This window comes from Marmota marmota, unplaced genomic scaffold (genome assembly GCF_001458135.2).
Source record: "Marmota marmota marmota unplaced genomic scaffold, marMar, whole genome shotgun sequence".
NCBI classification, from domain to species: domain Eukaryota; kingdom Metazoa; phylum Chordata; class Mammalia; order Rodentia; family Sciuridae; genus Marmota; species Marmota marmota.
This window is the reverse complement of record NW_026000153.1, coordinates 23,118,976-23,141,048: the sequence shown is the minus strand read 5'-3', so window position 1 is coordinate 23,141,048 and position 22,073 is coordinate 23,118,976. Positions and strand designations below refer to the sequence as shown.

The 22,073-nt window shown below is 40.1% G+C and overlaps 1 protein-coding gene across 1 annotated transcript in view; it reads right to left on the bottom strand.

Annotated features, from left to right (window-relative positions):
* Positions 1–22,073, bottom strand: part of Abca13 (ATP binding cassette subfamily A member 13) — a 423,614-nt gene that overhangs the window by 319,258 nt on the left and 82,283 nt on the right. The window contains exons 18-23 of the mRNA XM_048786593.1: positions 20,101–21,912; positions 17,970–18,079; positions 10,986–11,104; positions 6,824–6,987; positions 5,992–6,071; positions 5,131–5,252 (exon numbers count right to left, since the gene is read on the bottom strand). Coding sequence (XP_048642550.1) covers positions 5,131–5,252; positions 5,992–6,071; positions 6,824–6,987; positions 10,986–11,104; positions 17,970–18,079; positions 20,101–21,912 — 2,407 coding nt within the window. The remainder of the gene's footprint in view (positions 1–5,130; positions 5,253–5,991; positions 6,072–6,823; positions 6,988–10,985; positions 11,105–17,969; positions 18,080–20,100; positions 21,913–22,073) is intronic.

Genomic DNA, 22,073 nt, shown 5'->3' with positions numbered 1-22,073 from the left:
TTTTTTTTTTTTTTTTTTTGTAAGGTCTTCAACTGATTGAATGAGGCCCATCACATTTGGGAGTGTTGTCTGCTTTACTCAAAGTCTGCTGATTTAAACGCTAACCCATCTAAAAAAATAACCTTTACAGGAACATTTGGAATAATATTTGCTTTCATACCTAAATAATCGAACCCTTTTTCATATGGGTTGTGCATGTTGCAAACACAAGTTGGCAAAGCTTTTCTTAATGCCTCTGAAGGGAAGGGTGGTTCTGGGGATATTCTTCTAGGAGTAGAATATGGCATCCACCCTGGGCTTTAATTAGAGTGGTCCCTCTTTTGTCAGTACTACAAAATGAGCTAAGGTATGAAATTTTCCTAGGAAATGGGAATCATCCAAATCCAAAGCCTTGACCCCACAGAAGTGGCTCCCAGCTTTTGTGAGCATCAACCCAAACTGGCCCAATGAAAGTCCTTCTGTTTGCCATAGAGACTTTGTCTTGGTCCTTGTCCAGTTTATCATGCAATGATTCCAAGGCAAGGACTTGGAATTTAGTACCACAGCACAAATATTTTTGTACATCTTTTTTACCAAGCAGGGAGTGCCCAACACCCTACCTTCTGGGGGATTCACAAGAGCAACAGTTTTAGCCACATACTTGCTTCTACTGCTTTTCTATGGTTTTTCAAATTTTATCATCTGTCTTTTTAAAATCTTGTGACCATTTTTCCTGTTTGAAAAGCACCTGAAGCAAGTGGGAACAGGATGAGTAAAAATAAACCTACGATAACACTGTTTTGCTTGGTTGGAAGCAAAATGTGTGATTTCTGATCGAAGCTCAACAGGCATCTTTCAACTTAAGCTGTGCTCAGGCTGATTTTTGTAAATTACCAGGAACATGGATGCTGAGTTCCTGATACTTTTCCTATGGGTCCATGTTTGGTTTGGACAGCTTCAAGAAGACCAGGGTCCCAGAGAAGAAGTCACCCCACCCCCATGAGCCCTGCACACCTACTCAGCAGCTTAAGATATTTGATTTATAAATGATGATCATCCCCAGGGGAGGCATTTGCAGTTTTTAGCAGGAGCTTGTTTAACAGACATCTGCTGACAGTCTAGTCCTGGTCAGAGTAGAACATGGGAGATGGTCTTGGTGTTGTCCACCTAGTGATTTTAGACTCAGAGGTACAGAGAAAATCTGAACAGGATGGCAGCTCTCAGCATCATCATGAGGACAGAGGAAACACAGTGATGCCCAAGATCTAGGACTATCAGGAAGAGCTGCTCTATCAATTTAAGCTTTGTGAGCCAAGAAAACAAAATTGGGTCAAATAGGAGAAATAGTTCTTCACATTTCAAAGAGAAGTAGTGTGGCTCTCTGCTCTGCATTGCAACTGAGCTCAAATCTGCTGACATGATAAAAAGACAGGTGCAAGAGAGCAGTAAGAGAAAGGAAGGGACAGCTCTGAGGCTGCAGAAGGACTGAAGAAACTGGGTGGAGAGCCTGTGGTAATGAATTTGGAGGAGAAACAGAAAGGCCAGTATTAGCTGGATTGACTCCATCTGATGCTGACATCAAAGTTGCCAAATATCTGCAAGTCTCAGCTACATGACTAACAACTGGGGTGACAACAAGATGCCAAAGGATTGTTGGGATAATTAAATGAGATACAAAGCTCTCGGGATAGAGAAGAGTACTTCTAAGTGGTCAGCAACCATCCTTCTTACTGATATGCTCTTAAGCAACTACCAGAAAAAATACAGCTTTGGCTTACAGCATATTGCAAGAAAAAGATGAATAAGAATTAGATAGAGCTGCTGATTGAAAAAGATAATTGCATTTTAGAAAAGAGAGAGAAGGTACAGCTAATTAATTCCATCTTTGTTCCAGTATTGCTAAGGAGAACCATTTTTGCACTGGAATGTATAACACTCATCTGAGGCTGTGGGCTACCATCAAATGCTGTGCCCAGCCTTGCACTGCACCCTGGCAGGTGGCCTCTAGGGCAGGGTAGCCCACTGAGACTAGAACTTGTTCTAGACAGCAACCACAGCCACCATCTGGCAACCCTCCCCACCCAGCCCCCTCTGCCTCCAAGTCCAGACCCCTCTCTTCTTTCCTATCTTCAGGAAGGGTCATGGTTCTATCTATAGTTGTTTTAAGAAGTCATGGAGAAAATGAAAACAACCTCAGTTTTCTTGTTTGAAATAGACTTTGGAAATTACTGGCGGGTTATAATATCAGCCCTGGAACAATTCTGATTGTGGGCTAGCCAACAGCTGACATCCACATAACCAGCCCTATCAAGGTGACAGGACTCGCCAAACTCCCTCACTTCTACTCACAAGGAATAACGACGAGACTCGGAATACCTTTCCTTTGAAGGGATCTCCAGAAAGAGATCAAAACTCTGTAGGTGTCCCCTCTCCCTTCTTCCTTAAGAACTATGGCAGGGGTGGAGGTAGAACAAATTTATGAAAATTGTCGAAAACACCAAGGTCCTCCAAACACTGGTCAGATGTTTAGCATAGAAAACAAAGGGGCAGTAGACAGACCCCTTGAGCACTCTCTGTTTGCGTCCTGATTCTTTGACCTCTCTGTTGATTTTTAAAGAATAAAAAATTGGCTTAACACAAAGAAGCAAATCACCATTGATGTGGATGAAAGCTTAAGACACAGGAATCCAGCATAAAATGAAGAGGTGCTACCAGGACAGGGTAGAGGGGACAGCAGCCCAGGATAGATGGCAGGGCTAGCTGGGCTCCAGATTCTGCAACTGGGATTTTAATTGGGTGGTGCTGATGTTAAATAATGAAGCTCTGCAAGAGAAAGGAGCTTCTCATAGATACCCACAGCTGGTTCTCTGCAGACAAGCAAGGGTGGAAAAGAAAATGACTCGGTATCAAGGTGTCAGCCTGCCTTGGCCTCCTTCTGCTCATTCCTGCTCCTGGTCCTTTGATGCAATGTCCCAAGCCCTGTGACTCTCAGATCATTCCAGTCTGGCCTAGATGTCATGTGCTCAGGGAGGCTTTCTAGAGCTACCTATTCCCATCCCTGTGATAAATGCATGTCCTAGAAATTTCCAGATTCTTCACTTACACTGCCATGATTTATTACATTTTTACTGGGTTGTTACAGAGGGTTAACTTCCCAAGAGTAGCAAATTAAGCCCCAGCTTTTGAAATCATGCCTGAAATGCAGGAAACTCTTAAATGAATGATTAAATGAATGAATGAATTAATTAATTAAAGTAAGTTTTCTGCAATTTTTCCAGAACCTTACCACCATTCAGGCTAACCTCACTTCAGGCACTCCCTGCAGGCCACCAACAACTTGGATTATGGATACAATGTGGTCAATTTGCAAACTGACTAATGCAACTACAGTAGAGAAGCCCAGGGAGAAAAATAAAGAAAGGGTACCATAAATTATATGATGCTGCTGCCCACCTAGCAACCTATAAAAACTGGAGCCCAAAGTGCTACCTCCTAACCTGACATAAAATTCCTTACCTACGATCTGTGCATGCGTGCGGGTTCATGGATAGACTTACATATCAAAGCAAATAACTTCATTATGTATTTGAAAAGCATAAAAGCAACTTTTTATGCCCTTCCCCTTTACTTGACGGTCCACCCATTTAAGTGACCACAATGAATTACACTGACAAAAATACAGAAACTACCAAAAAATACACAAAACTACAGAAAAAATACACAAAATACACAAACTACCAAAAAAAAAAAAAATCACTGCAAAACCTTTCCATAGGGCATATCACCATTTAATTCAAGCCTCCTCAGGACATAGCCCACTCATGATAGAACATCAGTGACACCTGGTGGCTGCTTGCTTAAGCAGGCAGCAAGCATCAAAAACACCTATGTCCAAACCTAAGATGTATCATAAGACTTTGGATCTGAAAGGACCCCAGAAATTAGGTGATCTGATGTTTCTTTTAAAGCCATCCTAGGTAGCTACTCAAATTAATTTAGTCACTAGTCCATTTACCTGTTACAAGTTCTGGTAACTCTAAGATTTCAAAGGAAAGCTAATCACTATTTCTATCTAAGGTTAAAATAATGAGCTAGGTGAAGAAATGTCACCACTGCTCCCTGAAAGTTCACCACTCCCCTCACCTCCACTATCACTCCCAACATCTCCATGCATATGTGGTATTTACTGAGTTGAATAGATACTAGGAAAAGTAGATATTAGGTGTCTTACTTTCTAACTTGGTAATACTACAATTTGAATTTTAAATACAAATCTACTTCTTTCTTAATTTAGACTAACTCTTAAGGTACTCAAGGTGCATTAGCCCCCCTCTAATTAACCATAACTGACATGCAAATAATATGTATGGCATCCCAACTAATAGTCAATGCAATTTTTTTTTTGTAAGCCAGTTTAATGATTCTCTATTGAATAGAGTAAGACTCCAACTGGGAATGCTGAAAAGCAACTGCAAAGGACCCCAGGGATATCTGCTATGGCCCACGCATAATTTCCCTGCTCCCCTCTTCTGAGATAAACCACGCCTCAATGCAACCCAATATGTGTTACTCATCCTTGGGTTTTTTGCAATGGCTTTTTAATAGTTTCATCACTTTTTTCAGCTGCCTTCACCAGAGCGTCTCAATCACCTTGGAGATGACATGGCCTGTCATTACTCATTTGCCTTTGCAAGTCACTAACACAGCACACTGTCAGATTGTGCACTGTCACTCTCCACTTAAATGATATTGGAGTCCATTTTTAAAATATTTTCAGCTGTTTTGCTTTGGGATATTTTTTCAGTTTGATAACAGCTATGGAAACAAGCAGAGGCACCCTGGCATGTCCTGAATCAGAGTTAGGGATTACAAGGAAAAAAAATCATCACCAGTTTTATCCTTTCTAATCCCAAATGAAGACAATATTATGAAATTAAAGACTCCCAAGGTTTTGTCATGAGACAGTGATATCCTTTGGTTCCTTGCTCATTTTCTCATTCCCTTTCTGCTTTCAGTTATATCATTTGTGCAGCAACCCGCTCCCCTAGCCATGGGGGAGGACAGAAGGAAGAGGAGAGAGAATAACACAACACCAACAGCTTCAGGCTGAGGGCCCCGTAGGTGGGCAAGCACAGAAGCAGCAGCCTGTACCTTTGAATGGGAAATATTTGCTTCTAAGATACTGTGGATGGTCTCATCTGAGATGTGGATAGAAGAGCGAAGATCTTTTGTGAGCTGGGTGATGTTCTTCATCAAATCTTTTACTTTTACATCTAAAAAATTAGCAAAAGGAATAAAATTTTATTTTTTTAAAAAGTTCCAATTATTTCTGAATATTTTTGTGGTAACAAAATTTGATATTAAAATCGGACAAGGATAGTTTCCTCCATGATGACCAGCTTAGAGAAGACACTGAATAAAGTTCCATCTTAGTCCTCTTAGGGCAACTGAGATCATTTATACTAGAAGTAAATCAAGACCCCAGGATATATAGTATTATCTGGTCAGTTGTTTACTCATTCAAAGACCTGTATATTTTAAGATTGACTTGAAAAAAGAGCTTTATCTTAGGGAACAATGATCAAGTCTCTTAAGAAACTCATTTCTACACTTGTATCTGTTTATCTCATTTTGTAGCAAGAGGAGGGTCACTTAAGGATTTTCCAGAATTCTTCAGATTTAGCATATTGATTCTGCAAGCAGCTTTGTGAGCTGTATATACAGAGCAGACAGAGAAGCAGAAACTAATAGGCGACATTTGTCCAAGGAGACAGAACTAGAGCAAACTCCAGACCACAAACACTTCTCTTCCTTCTCTGCTTGATTTTTTGGTACCCCAGGATTTGAGAATTTTCCCTATAAAGCCCTCAAACATCAGACCAGCCAAGTTCTATTGTCATTTTCACATATACTCTAAGGTTTCCTTTGTATGTTTTATTTTAATAACATTTGAGTGAAAAAAAAACTGATTTTAATTTTTAATCAAGCAAACTTGGAAAGCCACATACTTACTCTCCGTAACTGTAAAATTGCTAAGAAAAGTGATGATGGAATTCCCGGACAACCAAGTCTTCTCGAAGCTTTTGGCCAACCTAAGATGGCAAGAAATTAAAACTAAATTAGGCAAGATAAAATACCAGAAACAATTTTGGTGTGAATAATCCTGCCTTAGTGCCCAGGAGATGAGCCAGATAACAAGATCACATTTCCATAAAATTCCTCTGATAATTAGACACACAATCTCTCCCAACACCACCTGTATGTGAATATCCATTAATACCAACACTGCAATATTTCCTTCTCAGAGACCCTGCCAAGCAAGAAAAATCGGGAAATAAAGATACATAATAAATAGCTTTTCACAAATGTGAAAGGAACAGACAGAATCTATCAGGAGATGTTTGAGAAATTAGGATATCTAGAGTCAGATGAACATCTCTCTGCGAATGTCATTTGTAGAATACAAAGTCCCCGACATCGTCATCTGAAGGCTTATATTTCTAGAACTCTGAGATAAATTAATTAAATATGAAGCAATCTGAAAATACTTTATACTGTTCATCCACTCATATTTAATACCATATTGTAATATTGGATCATGACATTTTATTCTAATTCCTTGATCACCAGTGAAGTGAGCCTTATGGCGAATGCTGCTCTTACACTTTGCTATTTAAAAACTTAGTTATGGAAAACTGTGATGTTTAGAAAATACATATGTATTCATATGCATATTAATAACATTTAGTGAAGACCCTTATCTGGCTGGATTGCATCATTAAGGAATGCCCGACATCTTTATGAATGAAAGCAGGAGAAGACGTGAGATCCCGCTGGTACATACGTGCTCATGTGCTGCTGAACTGTCTCTAGCGGGGGCTGGCATGTGCAGTCCTGGTCAGTGGCATTTTCCAAGTTACTTCTGAAGCTTTCCAAGGTGCTAGAAAGATTTCTGCTAAGACTTTCACAATTTATCTGATTAGGTGAGGACCATATCTTTTCAATTTCCTAGAAAACATAGCAGTGATATAGGTCAGAAACACACACTTAAAAATTTACCTTTGCCCTCACAGTTACATGTATTGTCAGGTTTTTACTTATTCTCGGTCGTCTCAGGAAACAGAAATGGAAAGTCATAGCCATTGCCTCTGTCACTGCAGAGCAAGTAGTAGAATGAGCTTTCAGCTACAAAGTAGGGGAGCCCAGGTTTTATTCCTGGCTCTTCCAGGACGCAAGAAGATGGTATGTTCTTCAATACATGGCAGAGAATAAACAACATCCTCCCGAGTGACCAACCTGCATTTAGATTACTACAGTATGGTTCCCAGGAACTTGGGCCACTCGGTAGCAAAAGTAAATAATCCAATTATAAAAATTGGCCAAAGTGTTAGATAGACATGTCTCTAAAGAAAACACACAAATGATAAATAGGTACATGAAAAGGTGCTTAACATCATCAATCAGCAGGATAATGCAAATAGAAGTCACAGCGAGATGTCACCTCATACATATTAAGATGACTGTCATCAAAACAACAAGAGATACTAACAAGTTTCCTCAGGTGCAATGGTGCACACCTGTAATCTCAGAGATTGGGGAGGCTGAGGCAGGAGGATGGCAAGTTCAAGGCCAGCCTCAGCAACTTAATGAGACCCTGTCTCAAAATTTAAAAGATGAATAAATAAAAAGGGCTGTGGAAATCATGCCAACTGCAATGACATGGATAAACCTAGAAGAAACACTAAGAGTCACAGAAGAAAAAAAGAAAAAAGCCTCATTTAGATGTGAGGTGACCAGTGAGTATCTAGCCATGAAGACTTCATGGGGCATTGGTAGGAGCAGCCAGCCTCTAAGCAGTGCTGCCTGCAACCTGCAGGGGTTCGAGAGGGAGTGGCTGCCTCAGGCCAGTTTCTTCATGGTCTTTTTCAAGGCAGGACTCAGGGCCCACAGACCTCTCTGCTTTCTTTACTTAGATCCCCAGTGTCTATACTATCCTTAAAGACAAATCCCCCTCCAACTTCTCCCTCACCCGTGACCCTGAAGACCTGTGCACAGAACCCATTCAAGGCCAAAGTGTAACCACAGTCAAGCAGAAAGGAAAAGAACAATAGCAATCATAGGTGTGCATCTGAAAGGCAGGGAGATGTCCAGGGTTTGGTCCCAAGGCTCCAGTCTGTGTGCTCATTTCTAGTGACATGCAAAGTATTCCCTTCAACTTTCATCTTCTATTCTTACTTCCAAATGTGGAGCTCTCTAAACCCTCCCCAGTGCACTCACTAAAACATTTCACAGGTCCAATATTCTCCTTCCTGGATAGATGTCCCCGCCTTGTAGCATGACAGTGCCCAGAGACAACCAGTCATATAGGTACAAACAAGTGGCTCCTTAGAGCCAACTCACTTTAAGAATATAGGTTGAATTAAACCTATCTCATGGGGAGCTCTGCCCAGGGAACACTGCCTCATAGAAAAGAACCTCTAGTTTATAACTTGTAATTATATGCAAATTAAATTAAATCCAATACATTTATAGCATTCCCACTATGGATATTATTCTTAAATTTAACAGAATGATAATCATAGAGGGGCTTATAAAGAAGGAACTTGCATAACCTCTCTCCTCAGCAGCAATAACTAATGGGAGAAAAGTTTCAATTTTCTCAGCACAGGTTTACTAATGTCCAGGAAAGTAGTATCTAGAACAGTTGAGACTGGCATCCATTAAGTTAAACCTTTGGGATAACATAACACCAACCCATGGAAAAGGCAGCACACATCACACTTCATTCTGTGGCTAGAACAGGCCTGTATCATCCAGGGACTGGTCAGGTATGTGGACACAGATGGGTCCAAAAGTCTCAATTTAGAGACGTGGTCAGAAATTTGCAGTTCGACCTGGAATTCTGACCACATTCTCCATTTTAGCTTATCTCAGAAGTATAAAGACAGGTTGGGTCCTGTGGTCATTTTTGAAACTTATTTTTGAACCCCATTTAGCTTCTGATAGCTGCTTTCCGCCATCAGGAAAGCAGAACAGCAGAGTAAGGAGCTGAGACACTGAACCTTGAGCTTATCAATTCAGTGGGGACTTTCACTTCCAAAAGGAACTGGGAAAACAGTGTGTTTAACTATTTAGATATTGAAACAGTAAAGATGGCACTGTGCCCTTTGTCTGCCTTTATCAGGCACAGGAGATTTTGCATCCCATATCCTGGGAAAGAACTATATTTCTAAAAGTCTCCATTTGGTGGTCTAATGGGCACATTCTAACGGTTTTGCATCCTGAGATAGCAACATTCTTTGTTTGTCATCAGAGGAAGGAACTTCAGCTCTTCATCTAAGCTAACCTATTACCAGTCAGAATTCTTGACAACCATATAATAATTTGAAATAAAAATATGATCTTTGAGTTAGTTGTTTCAAAAGTTGGAGTGTCTTGCCTGTTTTATTATCACAAACTTCTCTCAGCATTCAAAAGCTGCAAGTATTTTTTCTTTATTCACATTTAATACAGGCTGAGTATGCTTATTCAAAATGCTTGAGACCTAAAGTTTTGAGGATTTTATTGGATTTGGGAATATTTGCACATACACAATGCACATACATTTCTTAGGAATGGGACCCAAGTCTACACATGAAATTCATTTATGCTTTGCACACACTTTGTACACATAGCCTGGAAGTCACTTTCGTGTGTCCTTGTTCTGACTGTGTCCTGTCCCATGAGGTCAGGTGTGATATTTTCTATCTGTGGTGTCTGTCATGTTGGTGCTCAAAGTTTTAGATTTTGGAGAATTTTGGATTTAGGATTTTTGGATTAAGAATGCTCAACCCATACCTGACAAAGATCTGCAGAATCTGAAATTAAAAATTTTATGGTCTAATGAGCTGGGGATATAGCTCAGTTGGTAGAGTGCTTGCCTCATATGCACAAGGCTCTGGGTTCAATCCCTAGTAATAATAATAATAATAATAATAATAATAATAATAATAATAATAATTTGATGGCTTAAGTATATCAATGAAAATATGACAAACTACAGGGGCTGCAGTGGCAATTATCTCTCAGGACTCTTAAGGGTATCTGCTCACATATGCTACTCCTCCAAAAGCTGGAGAAATCAGGATCAACAGCTCTCATACTCTTCTCACACTACTGCAGAAGCTCAGTCTTGATCTACTTTGGTATCATTCCTCTTTTCACTTTCTGGGATAATGCCACACTCACTGGACATATCATTGGGTACAGTCAGCATAAAAACAATAAAGAAGTTCAGAGCTGGTCCTAGCAGAAAGGCAGACTGTGTGGAAAAACTCCATTGAGTCTGTGTGTGGGCCCAGTGGTCCTTAATTCCAAGCAAAAGAGTGGGTCCCAGATGAAAGTCATATTCCATAATTCAACGTTATTTGGAGTCCCTGCCTGGGGATGGACTGGCAAATGTTTAAAAACTAGCTCTCAAAAAAAAAATCAATAAATAAAAGATCTGATTTGTAGTACTTGCCAATTCCCAGGGTGTAAACACTCCCACATTGCCTAGTTCAAGCCTTCAACATGACATCACTAAATGTGACCATATAGTGTTTCCATGAGGTAGATGCCACAGAAGCAAATGATATCAGAAGAACAGATATCAATAAAATATACTAAAATAGTTTGGAGTTAATGAGTATTTATTAACTTTATTTTTAACCCAATTTATGTAATCATATATTTATATAAATTGATTGTTAATGATGTTGGCGCTAAACAACCAGCTTGTGAAATTCCTGGTATGTGAAAAAGCAGCTCCCACAACTTAATGCCAGTCAACTTCTGCACAGACTGAAAGAACCTGAACGACAGAAAGAGTGAGGCCTCATTTTGCAAGCCTAACTTTCACCATGACTATATGTGACACAATTGCTCTGGTTATAAGGACCTCGCTGCAAGCTTGCAATACCTTGACTGCCTTGCAGGGGCCCTAAGTAATGAATATGACATTCTCTGAAAAATAGAAGATGACAAACCTGATAGTAGTTGTGCACCAAAGTGATCCCTTGGATAGCAGATAAAATGAGATGCCTTATCCCACCTTGCTTGCAACTCAGAGTAGCACACAAAATGTCCTTAGTCAAGGAAGGGTTTTCTGCCAGAGGAAACAGAGAAAAGTAATTAGTAAGCAGTCCTTTCCAGAACTCTCCAGTCCCACAGAATTATTTCTTCAAGATTCAAAACAATGCAAATTCCTAAAAATTTCTTAAATCAAGATGAACTTTCAGATGATAAGGACAAAGCTATGTCTTTAATTTTTTTAATTGACACAAAGTAATTGTACGTGTGCATAGGATATAAGGCAGCTCTTCAGTACATATATATGAGAGTTAACCATCAGATCAGGATAGCTGGCATATGTATTATCTCAAACATTTATCATTTCTTTATGTTGGGAATATTCAAAACCCTCTATACTAGTCATATTGCAATATTCAACTAATTGTGTCTATTGTACTATAGAACCCCACAAGTTACTCCCCCTATCCAACTGCACCTCTGTATACATGAGCCATCTGTTTCAACATCCCTCTCTCCTTATACATTCCCAAGTCTCTGGTGAATATTATTCAGCTCTCTAACTCTATGAGATCAATATTTTAGCATCTATGAATAAGTTAAATCATGAGTATTTATCTTTCTGTGCCTGATTATTTTGTATAAAGTCTTCTAGTTCCATCTATATTTCTGCAAATGACAATTTTATTCTTCTTAACAACTGAGTAATATTCCATTATTTATACATTCCACATTTCCTTTATCCATTAAGGTTGTGTCTTTTAAAGTTCAAATGTAATGAAAGAGTTTTTCCCAAATTGAATTTATTATATAGAAATCCATTTCCAACCTCTACCTCCCCAAACTGGCCCTTCTTCCTATATTTCCTATAAGTGGAGTACTATTATGGTTCATATATGAGGTATCCCCCAGAAGTTTATGTGTGGAACAATGCAAGAATTTTCGGAGGTGAAATGATTAGATTATGAGAGATGTAACCTAATCAGTGGATTAATCTGGTAGGATGTGACTGGAGGAAGTAGGTCACTTGGAGAGTGCCTTGGGGGTTTATATTTCATCCCTTATAAGCACAGTCTCTCTCTCTCTCTCTCTCTCTCTCTCTCTCTCTCTCTCTCCTTTTCTCCCTCTCTGTCTATCCTACCTGGTTTCCTTCTCCTGAGATGCTTTCCTCTGCCATGCCCTTCCACCAAGATGTCCTGCATAAACTCATAAACTCAAGCCCAGAGCTTTGCAGTCAGCCAACCATGGACTGAACCTCTGAAAAAGTGAACCACATAAACTTTTCTTTCTCTAAATTATTTTTGTCTTTGGGTCACAGAGATACAAAGTTGAATAAAACAATACCCATTTGTCCCCAGATTGACCAGGACAGTCCTGGTTTTTACCTTCTGTCTTGAAGTAAATAGTAACCTCTTTCTTTCTCTCAAGTGCCCCACATGTCTGCACATGGAGGCCTAGGTCTTTCCATACAACCAATCTCTCCATTTTTTCACTCTACCTCCCAGTTTCTCTAGATTCTGTGCCTTCATCCAGCACCCCAGGTCACATGCCAAACTCCTAGAAGCTCCCACCCATATCTCACCTCTGTAATCTGCCTTCTGCTCTGAGCCACAGGGCTCTTCTTCAAAAAATGAAATAGTCAGAAAGGGAAATCTGCCCAAAGGCTCAAGATTGCATTCAAAAATTTTTCAGAGCCACTAGCTGCCTTCACTCCCTAGAGGGTCCCTACTTTCTGCTTAGTCTGTCTGCACCTTCTACTGGGACTTCCTCTCCCAAACCTACCTTCCTTTCACAGCTCAGCCTCAGGAACACAGCCCCCTACCCACCCTGACCACAGCCCTCCCACTCCCTGTCTGTGCAGATCCATGTCAGCTCAGCTCCCTGCATGATCGTCCACTGTAGGACTCTCTCCTCTGCTGTCATGTGCGGCCAGCACACAGCACGTGGCACTGCACCTTCTAGATGATTGGACATTATAGAAAATAGAATTCATCTTTATGAGCAACAAATAGTGAAAAATTAGTTTTGATAAATGATTACATTATTTCTCAAAAGTCATTTTTAAAACAATTTGAGCACAAAAGTATCCAATCTGAGCAGGCTGTGTACCATGAGATTTCAACCCTATGACATTCTGGAAGAGGCAAAATTATGGAAACAGTGAAAAGATCACTGGTTACCAGAAGTTAGGAGGAAAGAAAGGATGAGTAGGTGGAGCACAGAGGATTTGGGGGGGGACAGTTAAATGATTGTGTATTATACTAAGGTGGGGGATTTATGTCATGTAGATTTGTTAAAATCCAAGGAACGTCAACACTTGGAGTAAACTGTATTGGACTCTGGGTGATAGTCACATGTCACTGTAGGTTCATCAGTTGTAACAAACATGCCACTCTGATAAAGGCTGTTGACAGTGGGGGAGGGCGCTGTGCTCCTTGGGTAGGGAGTATACTGGATTTTTCTGTACTCCCTGCTCAATTTTCTTGCAAACATAAAACTGCCCAAAAAATAAAATTCATTAATTAAAAAACAGTTTTGAACATATGCAATACAGAATGCATTCTTTCTAGAAACATCCAACCCTGATGCCTTGTTTATCTTTTCCCATTAAATATATATTTCACAATTCTTAAGACAGTTCTCTTTATTGTAGAAAATGTTAAATGTGTTTCTTAAGTAATTTCTTATTAAAATGTGGAATAAGAAAGTAAATTGTCAAACATGCCAGAATTTATCTTTGAGTATAAATGGACCCTCTGCTTTAGGAAAAAAATATGAAGTGTGTAGAAATTATGCCTTTCAAACCCCAAAGCGGGAGAATGCACCACGAGAAAGCTCATACATACGGCATTAGTCAAGCTCTGTGGACCTTTGCTTCCTCCAGGTGAGACTCCAATGCAGACCAACCTGGCATTTCTGCAATATTAGCTCAGGACTGATGTGGTTATAAGAAAGCAGGCCAGGCTGCCTAGGCATCTAGTCCCCTTCTGACCCTGGATTCCACAATGTCATACAGGAATCATTGCAAGAACACGTGACAAGGGTCTTGACACCTGCAAGAGCCCAGCTCAGCCTGGGTCCCCCCACTTCCCAGAATGCCCTCTTCCTCCTCCCAGCTGTGCTTCTTCAAAGCCCCAGCTCCAGTCCATTCTAGCTGCTCTGGTGCCTCTTCTTGCCTTGGGGACACATTCAGACACCTTCTCTAGCTTCTCTGATCTGCCGGCTCTCTTACAAACCCTTCGTGCTGCTCCCACAAGCCTTATGAACCCCCTGTGATTATCCTCAGCTGGAAAAGGCTCTTCTTCATTGCAAATCCCCGGACAACTAACTCACAATCTATGAGCCACAATTAGCCAGTATGAGAAACTAGAAGATTAGAGAGATGCCCACTGAGGTTTCTTCTATTTCCATGAGCTTCGCAGGCGCGCCTGCAATCATTGTTGACAGACTTAAGGCCACAAGGAGGAGGAAAATGACAACTTCCTTTGTGGAGACACTAAATCAATTCTGAGCATGGCAAAAAAAAAAAAAAATGACTTTAACAATGAGGGTAACAGATCTGACTGCTAATCCCTTTGTGTGAAACAAGAGCCATCTGCCTATTTTGGTCCATTAAGCTCTATATCTTCTTCATTGGTTGGCCCTTCTACCTTCTTTAAATTTGTCACTGCCTTCCAATGCTACAGAATGGAATGGCAGTTTAATAGGGAAGGTGAGGTGGCAGTTTAAATGACAGTCATGCTTGGGTTTCCTTGAAATAAAATTGTAAAAATTAACTTTCTGTTTCTAACATCATTAGCAGCTGTAACACAGAATGGCAAAATAAATACAAACTCAGGTACCAAGGAATGTTTAATTCATTTAAAATCCATTAATTTATCTGACTGTGAAATGTCAAAAATAATTATGTCTTCAAACACGGCTGAATTCAATATGCCAGAGAAGCATTCAAGAATCAGAAAGAAGTTTGATTCAAATTTTACCCACGCATGGTCCCCCATGCTGAAATCATTTATGGCCATCCTAGTGTGTACTTAGATAGGTAATGCTTTGTCTTTGATGGCATTTTCACTGTTGGTAATATCTCCCAAATTAGAAATTAGGACTTCCTGTTTTAAAAGGCTATACAAAGTCCCCAGCTGTCAGTCCACTGGGGTTTCCTTTACCTCAATCATGTCCCACTTTCTCCTTCCATTCTTCTCTTTTTTTATATATTTTTTTTGTCTCAGAATATTAACCCCTTCTTTGATTCACTGAAATGTTTGCATTAATTTTTAAAAAGAGATGAGTGAGCCATAAAAACTAATCCTGTCCCTAAACTACCAATTTGCACTTGTGAACCAGCTCTTTGTATATTGGGAAGTGGTCTCCCAATGGCATGCAGGAGACCCAACCTCAGCCTGCACTGTCATGCATGAGGCACCTGCCCTGAGCAAGGGCCCGTGGGGGTCATCTGTGTTCACTGTCATGTTTTATTAAATCCTCTCGATGCTCTTTGAAGCCTATTTTGTTCAAGGCTGAAACAGACTTGGCAGCCTGTCCTGAGTTGCTCAGCTAGCAGGAGGTGCTGAACTCAGCCTGGCAGGTCTCAGAGCACCTGCTCCTTCATTGTACGCTTCCCCTGGCATCACTTACTACAAGGGTCAGTGTGATTCTGTGCCTGGGGACACCTGGGGACAATGAAGGAAGCCTTGCCAGACCATAATGCTGCATCATGATCAGCAATCCCTGGCTGCCTGATGCAGCAGTCTTGTAGGCCAGGGGCCCTCACACAGGCCTCAATCCTGTGGACCGTGGTGCCTGGCATAGGGTGGCACTCACTCACTCACCTACCTAGTCCTCTGAACACATCACTCTGGTGTCTACTGTGTCTATGTCAGCATTTTTTCTAGACCCTGGAGAGACACAACAGTGGCCATGCAGGCACACCTCCCTAGTACTCAGATTTCACCTGACATGCTCCCCATTCCAGGGATGAGTCGCCCAAGGGCTCATCCTCTCCTCCTGCCCTCACTCCAACCCCCATCACCGTATTTGAGCTTCTTCCTAGTATATTTTTAAAATAGAATTTGGCATGCAGGTTCCTGCCTAAGACTCGCTTCTCCTCCTTTCTATTCTCAGGTGCATGCTGTTCTACACACCTGGCCCCTAGCTTCAGCCGCCCAGACCCAACAGTGAATCTACCCTGGGACCAGGGGCTCTTCCCATCTGATGGAGGATTTTGCCCTCCCTGGGTAAGCCAGACCCTTTTTCTATGATGTCCTCCCAGCCCCACAGTTTGCTCAATTGTACAAAATGGTCCCAGAGCACATAGACAGCCCATCTACTCTCTCTAATGGTTGAACATTCCTATATGAACAGACTGCTCACTTGGGAATGCTTTTGAACCAAGAGATGAGCCCATGAGGGCCCCTGGCATTTATTCACTCACTCATTCATTTAACAAGCATCAGATATCAGCATCTTATGCTCTATTTCCCATAGGGCAAGTTTATTACCATCAGGCACAGCCCTTATGATCAGAGAAGAGATGCATTCAGAATAGCACATATGGTCATGGCCATAATTGGGAAATTAAGCCCTGAGATTGGAATGCAGGTAGGGCCACCTAACACCTGATGGGGTGGGTCCAGAAGAGCTTTCCAGAGGACATAATAATCTAAAAATAGTAGTACAATAGATTAAAATAGTAATCTAAATAAAAGAAATAATCTAATAATAAAACAGAAAATGTAAGAGAGTGAGAGTATGGAATCAAATGAACTGAGGTGAAGCAGGGAGCTAAAGGAGTAAGGTGAGCCATGGTGGAACTCTATGCAGCAGTAGAAGTTAAGGCCTGCTCAGTCCTCCTTTCACTCTTCTCTGGTCTGATCAGACCCACCCTCTGCTCCCCCATTTCTCTTCCCTTACCCTCCTCTTCATCTATCTTACCCAGTCTCTCAGGGTCCTTGTTAACTCAGAGTTAACTTAGAGTCCTTGACCCCAGTCTGGGAGACTAGGACATAGGAAGGCAGCAGCATGTGTGTTCAAGTAGAATTACCGTGAACATAGGTGGTCCATTCCACGGACTCAGATATGCACCACAACTTAATGCCTACACATTAGAGAAAGCCCTAAAATAATTACCCTATAATGCAGCTCACAGTACTTACTCTCCATCAAGAGTAGCATTTAAAGGAAATGTGTAGCTAAGAATGCATCAAGTATGACCTTAGTAGATGAATTAATTTAATGACAACATAACCATTCATGATTGCTGGGTGCTATGTTGAATATCATGGAGACACAGGATTTAATGAGAAACTGGTCCTGCTGTCAGTGAGTCTACAGACTCCTGCAGAAAAGGAGGTATCAGAAATGAAAATGTAAGCAATAAGTGCCAGGGCTGGAGGAAATTCAGGTCCCTACATGGACCCCTCAGCATACACTAGGGGACTGTATAGTCCATGCCAGGCACTGCAGACACACAAATGTTATGACACAGTTGCGGCCTGCAGGAAAAGTGACTCCAGAACAGTGGGTAGATGTAAGAAATAAGAACATGAAGAGTTGCCTTTGATAAATGTCTCCTTAAATATCTGGCCAGCAAAGGAGGCAGGGGCGGTCCTCCTGAACAAGATGCTCCCAGCTCTAGGACACAGAGCACAGCTTGAGTTTAGGTGGAAGAGACAGGGAAGCATACTCCATGAGTAAGGATACAGAGACCAGAAAGCCCCACACAGTATTAGGAAGGCATTGTCCAATTTGACTGGAGCACACAGTCTGCTGAGGTTGGAGAGGATGGACCAGACCCCTCCGGGTCTTGAGTCTCAAAGTCAGGCTAAGAAGGTTGTGCTTTGTCCTAAAAGAAATTCATGGGAAATCTGTGTATCTCTCTGACAGCCCAGCTCTCAAAACTGGCACAGGGGCATTATCAGGCACATCTTACATAATCAGCCCACCTGCAAAGATAATGAGCACACGCAAAACCACCATCTTCACTTTCTGCAGAATCTCGATGGCTTCAGAGGGCTTCTCCAGCTGCTGCAAAACTCGACACATCTCAACAACACTTAAGAAAAAAAAAAAAAAGATAATGGCATTTAAGGATAAAAATCTGCAACACATGAGCATTGTTACTGTGTAGTAGGCTAGGCCGTAACACATGTAAGAATTGTCCCCTCTACTCAATCACAGATATCGTACAAGAACACAAGGAAAGCTCAGATAACACAGTCTATGCCTCTAAAAAACCATTTTCTACTTGTTTGAATCTCTTGAAATGAAAAGGTAAGTGATTAAAGGATCTCAAGACACAATGGCAGCCTCTGTGACAACGTGGATGCATCTGGAAGACGGTTATATTAAGTGAGGAAAGTCAGGGACAGAAAGACAAATATCCCATGTTATCATTCATATGTAGAGTATAAAAAAGTTGTCCTCATAGAAATTCAGAGCAGAATAGTTCCCAGAGGCTGGAAAGAGACCAGGTAGGGATGTGGGGAGGATGTTCCATGGGTTGTTAGAGTAAGAAGCTCTGGTGTTCTATGGCAAAGCAAGACAACTTCAGATAACAATAGTGCTTTGTTTATATCCAAATAGTTAGAAGAGAGGATTTTGAATGTTCTTACCACAAAGAAATGGTAATTGTTTGAAGAGGTATGTATGCTAATTACTCTGGTTTGATCATTATAAAATACATACAGATATTAAAATATCACATTGTACAGCCTAAGTATGTACAACTAACATACATCAATCAAAAAGTAAAATACTAGGTATTAAAAACATGATGGTATGTAGAGCTATGGTGTAAATTCACTCTCTGGCAAACTGAAAAAAAAAACTTGAGACAAAAGCTGGGAAAGGTAGCAGAATACAACAGTTACTAATAGGGCATTATGTAAAAATGTGGATGTGTAACCGACGTGATTCTGCAATCTGTATTTGGGGTAAAATTGGGAGTTTAAAACCCACTTGAATCAAATGTATGAAATATGATATGTCAAGAGCTTTGTAATGTTTTGAACAACCAATAATAAATAAATAAATAAATAAATAAATAAATAAATAAATAAAAAAGCTGAGATGAAGGAGAACAGGGTTGTCAGGACCACCTCCAGCTGAAAAGAAAATTCCCAGCAAACACTGAAGTCACACACAGTACAGTGTTGGATCCAAAGCAAAGAGGAGATGAGCCAGAGATATCTGGAAGCCAGCATTCAAGTTTTGAGGTAATGATAGTTCTTTTGCCCAAGGGATACCTGTTTCATTAGCTAAGGACATCCTTCCAAGCTATAAAAACATTACTGGATTTGAGAGACAGTTTCATAGCAACAGAACTAAAAGAAAATAGCTCAGTATGTCTGGTGAGAAATGAACAAGGGTTCAGAGTGTATCTCTAATCTCCATGGGGGGCTGAGATAAAGGGAGAGACAGGCTGGGACAATGGACTCTCCGAAAAGTCTCCTCACATTCAGGAAGGGCAGATACAGAAAATGCAGCACCTCTGGGGCTCTGCACACCAAGAGAAGCAAGTTGTCCCACCTAAGGCAGCAGATTGTTTCCAGAGCACAGCAGCTAATAGGACTGGAACTCTTAAGAACAGGTTTTCTTTGACCCAACATTTAGGAGTGGAAGGGCTTAGAGGTGATCAATCATTTAGAGTTAGATTGAATCTAAAGAAAGCAGAAGCCAACAAGCTGCCTGGAGCATTCCTGTGGTTGGTTAAAACTACAACTGCAATGTTCTGTGTGAAGTGGGTGACATATTCTTGGGCTAAATATCCAATAGTAGGACCCTTGTTTGATAGAGTATGTGCACAGAAAAAAAAAATTGTTGATGTGCCAAGTAAATAGAATACAATGATTTTGCTTTTGAGAATAATTTACTTTTGAAAACTTTTTGAGGGAAACCAAATCACCTGAATGCCAAATAATGAAAAGAAAAGACTGGATGGACTCAAATCACTCCATGTTAGAAGCCAACTTCAGAGCGTGATGAAAGTCAAAGGTCACTTACCCTGATTCACTGTTACTCCTATAAAGCTACTGAAGTGAGGGTGGGGGGGAATGGAGTTAGGTGTTTGATTACCTTTCATCTGTCAGTGAGACTTTTTGCCAGTATTCAATCAATACAAATAATCTCCTCAGGTATTTCTTGAAACATGATAACGGTCTGAAGCCATAAGGAAAATCCATCATATCTTGTTGGGGCCAGTCTTCTTTGGCCGACATGCCATTCTTTCCAATGGCTGCCTGAAGAAAAATCTCCAAGACTGGATGAAATACAGTTCTAATGGAATTTGCCCACCAGGAGTTGTTGGGGAGGAGCCCTTTCCTGGAGAGAGCTATTCTACTTAGCACAAACTGGGTTGCTTTCTCAAGTTGATGATGGGTTATATTCTCAATCAAAGACATATTGAGAGAAAAACCTTTACTTAAATAATCTCCATACTCACTTTCAATTCCACTGGAGGCCTGTACAACTCTTTCTATGGTTTTCAAAAGGTTATCTGGATGCTGAGCAAATGTCAGGAATAGATTAAAAACATCCCAGTTATCCTTCTTCAAGCTATTCCAAAGAATTTCTAAAGTAAAATTAACCGCCATTTTCCAGTAAGTTTCTATTTCTGTGCTGCTTTCTGTTAACATTTTATCCAAGAAAAGAATCACTTCATGAATCCTTTCCTGCTCAGTATCTTGAGGGCTAGAATTTGGATTAAGCTGTAAAAAGTCCATTTGACTGGTAATGTTATTTATAGGAACTAAGCAATCCAGAATTTCTTCCCATAAATTGACAGAATCCCTAGAAAATACTTGAGACACATTACTAAATGCCACCATAAGATGCTCCAAAACCCCCAAATCAATTTTTGTAGAAGTTAAAAATTCAGCCATTTCTTCCAAAATATCAGAAAAGTCCTTGGATTGGTTCACGTAGGACAGTATGATAGATGACATACTGAAAATATCAGAGTCTTGTGAAATATTAGGTTTGACCCCAATCATCCCAAAGGCCAAGTCAAGAAATGGCAGTAATGAATCATTTATCTTTTCAAATATAAAATGATCTACTTTTTTCAAAGTAGTTATTTTCTTCACAAGATGTTGAACACTTTGGTGCATAAAGGAATAGAGAGTGTCAAAGAATTTCATGGTGTCCTTGGTACTAGAGATGAAATGAGTGTCAAAAATCATGGCCATCTGTCCTGAAACTTTCTTAGCTAGTTTGAGAAATTTCACAGTGGAGTCCACTGATATGGCAAGATCTCTCAGCTCAGCACTGTCACTCAAAAGCATGGTCAGAGTTCTAGACATTTCTAAGAGAGGTTCTAGGACATGACTATTTTCAGAAGCTCTAGAAATAACACCAAGTAATCTCTTAGTAATTTCTAATGTTTCTCTGTTTCTTAGAAGATTTGAGTTATGTATAAAGGAAAGCAAATTGGTTAGGTTAGAAAGTATAACTTCTTGGAGTGTAGGATATAAGGTATGGAAGTCCTTATTTAGAGAGTTTAAAAGAGTATCCATAAGATTGGCTATCTCTGTGGAACTTTCTCTCATGAGATGAAGAACTGACCTGAGATTTTGGTTAAGTTTGAAGAGCTCCTCAGTACTATTTATATGGAAAAGCAACTGACTCACCACTGTAAGGAAATTATCTTCAGACTTATTTTTCATTGAGGTTTCCCTTACAAAGGCATGCAATAAATCTTTTATGAATTCCATTCCTTGATGGTTATCAAAATAAAGTTCTCCATTGTCTAATATAAATGAGCTTTTGATTAAGTGATATATAGTCTCCTTTAAACTTGAGAAAAAATCCATGAATTTGTCTTCATTCTTCAAGGTAAGAAATTGATCCAATTTCAGAACTTCTAGAATTTTATCTTTTGGAAAAAAACTGAAAATATATATACATATATATTTTAATTTCATATTTAATACATTAGCAATAAAATGACTTAAATATATAGTGACTATTATTTTATTTGTTTTATAATAAAATAACATCATGAAATTATAACATTGAATGAAAGATGATATGCTAAAATAATTCTATAT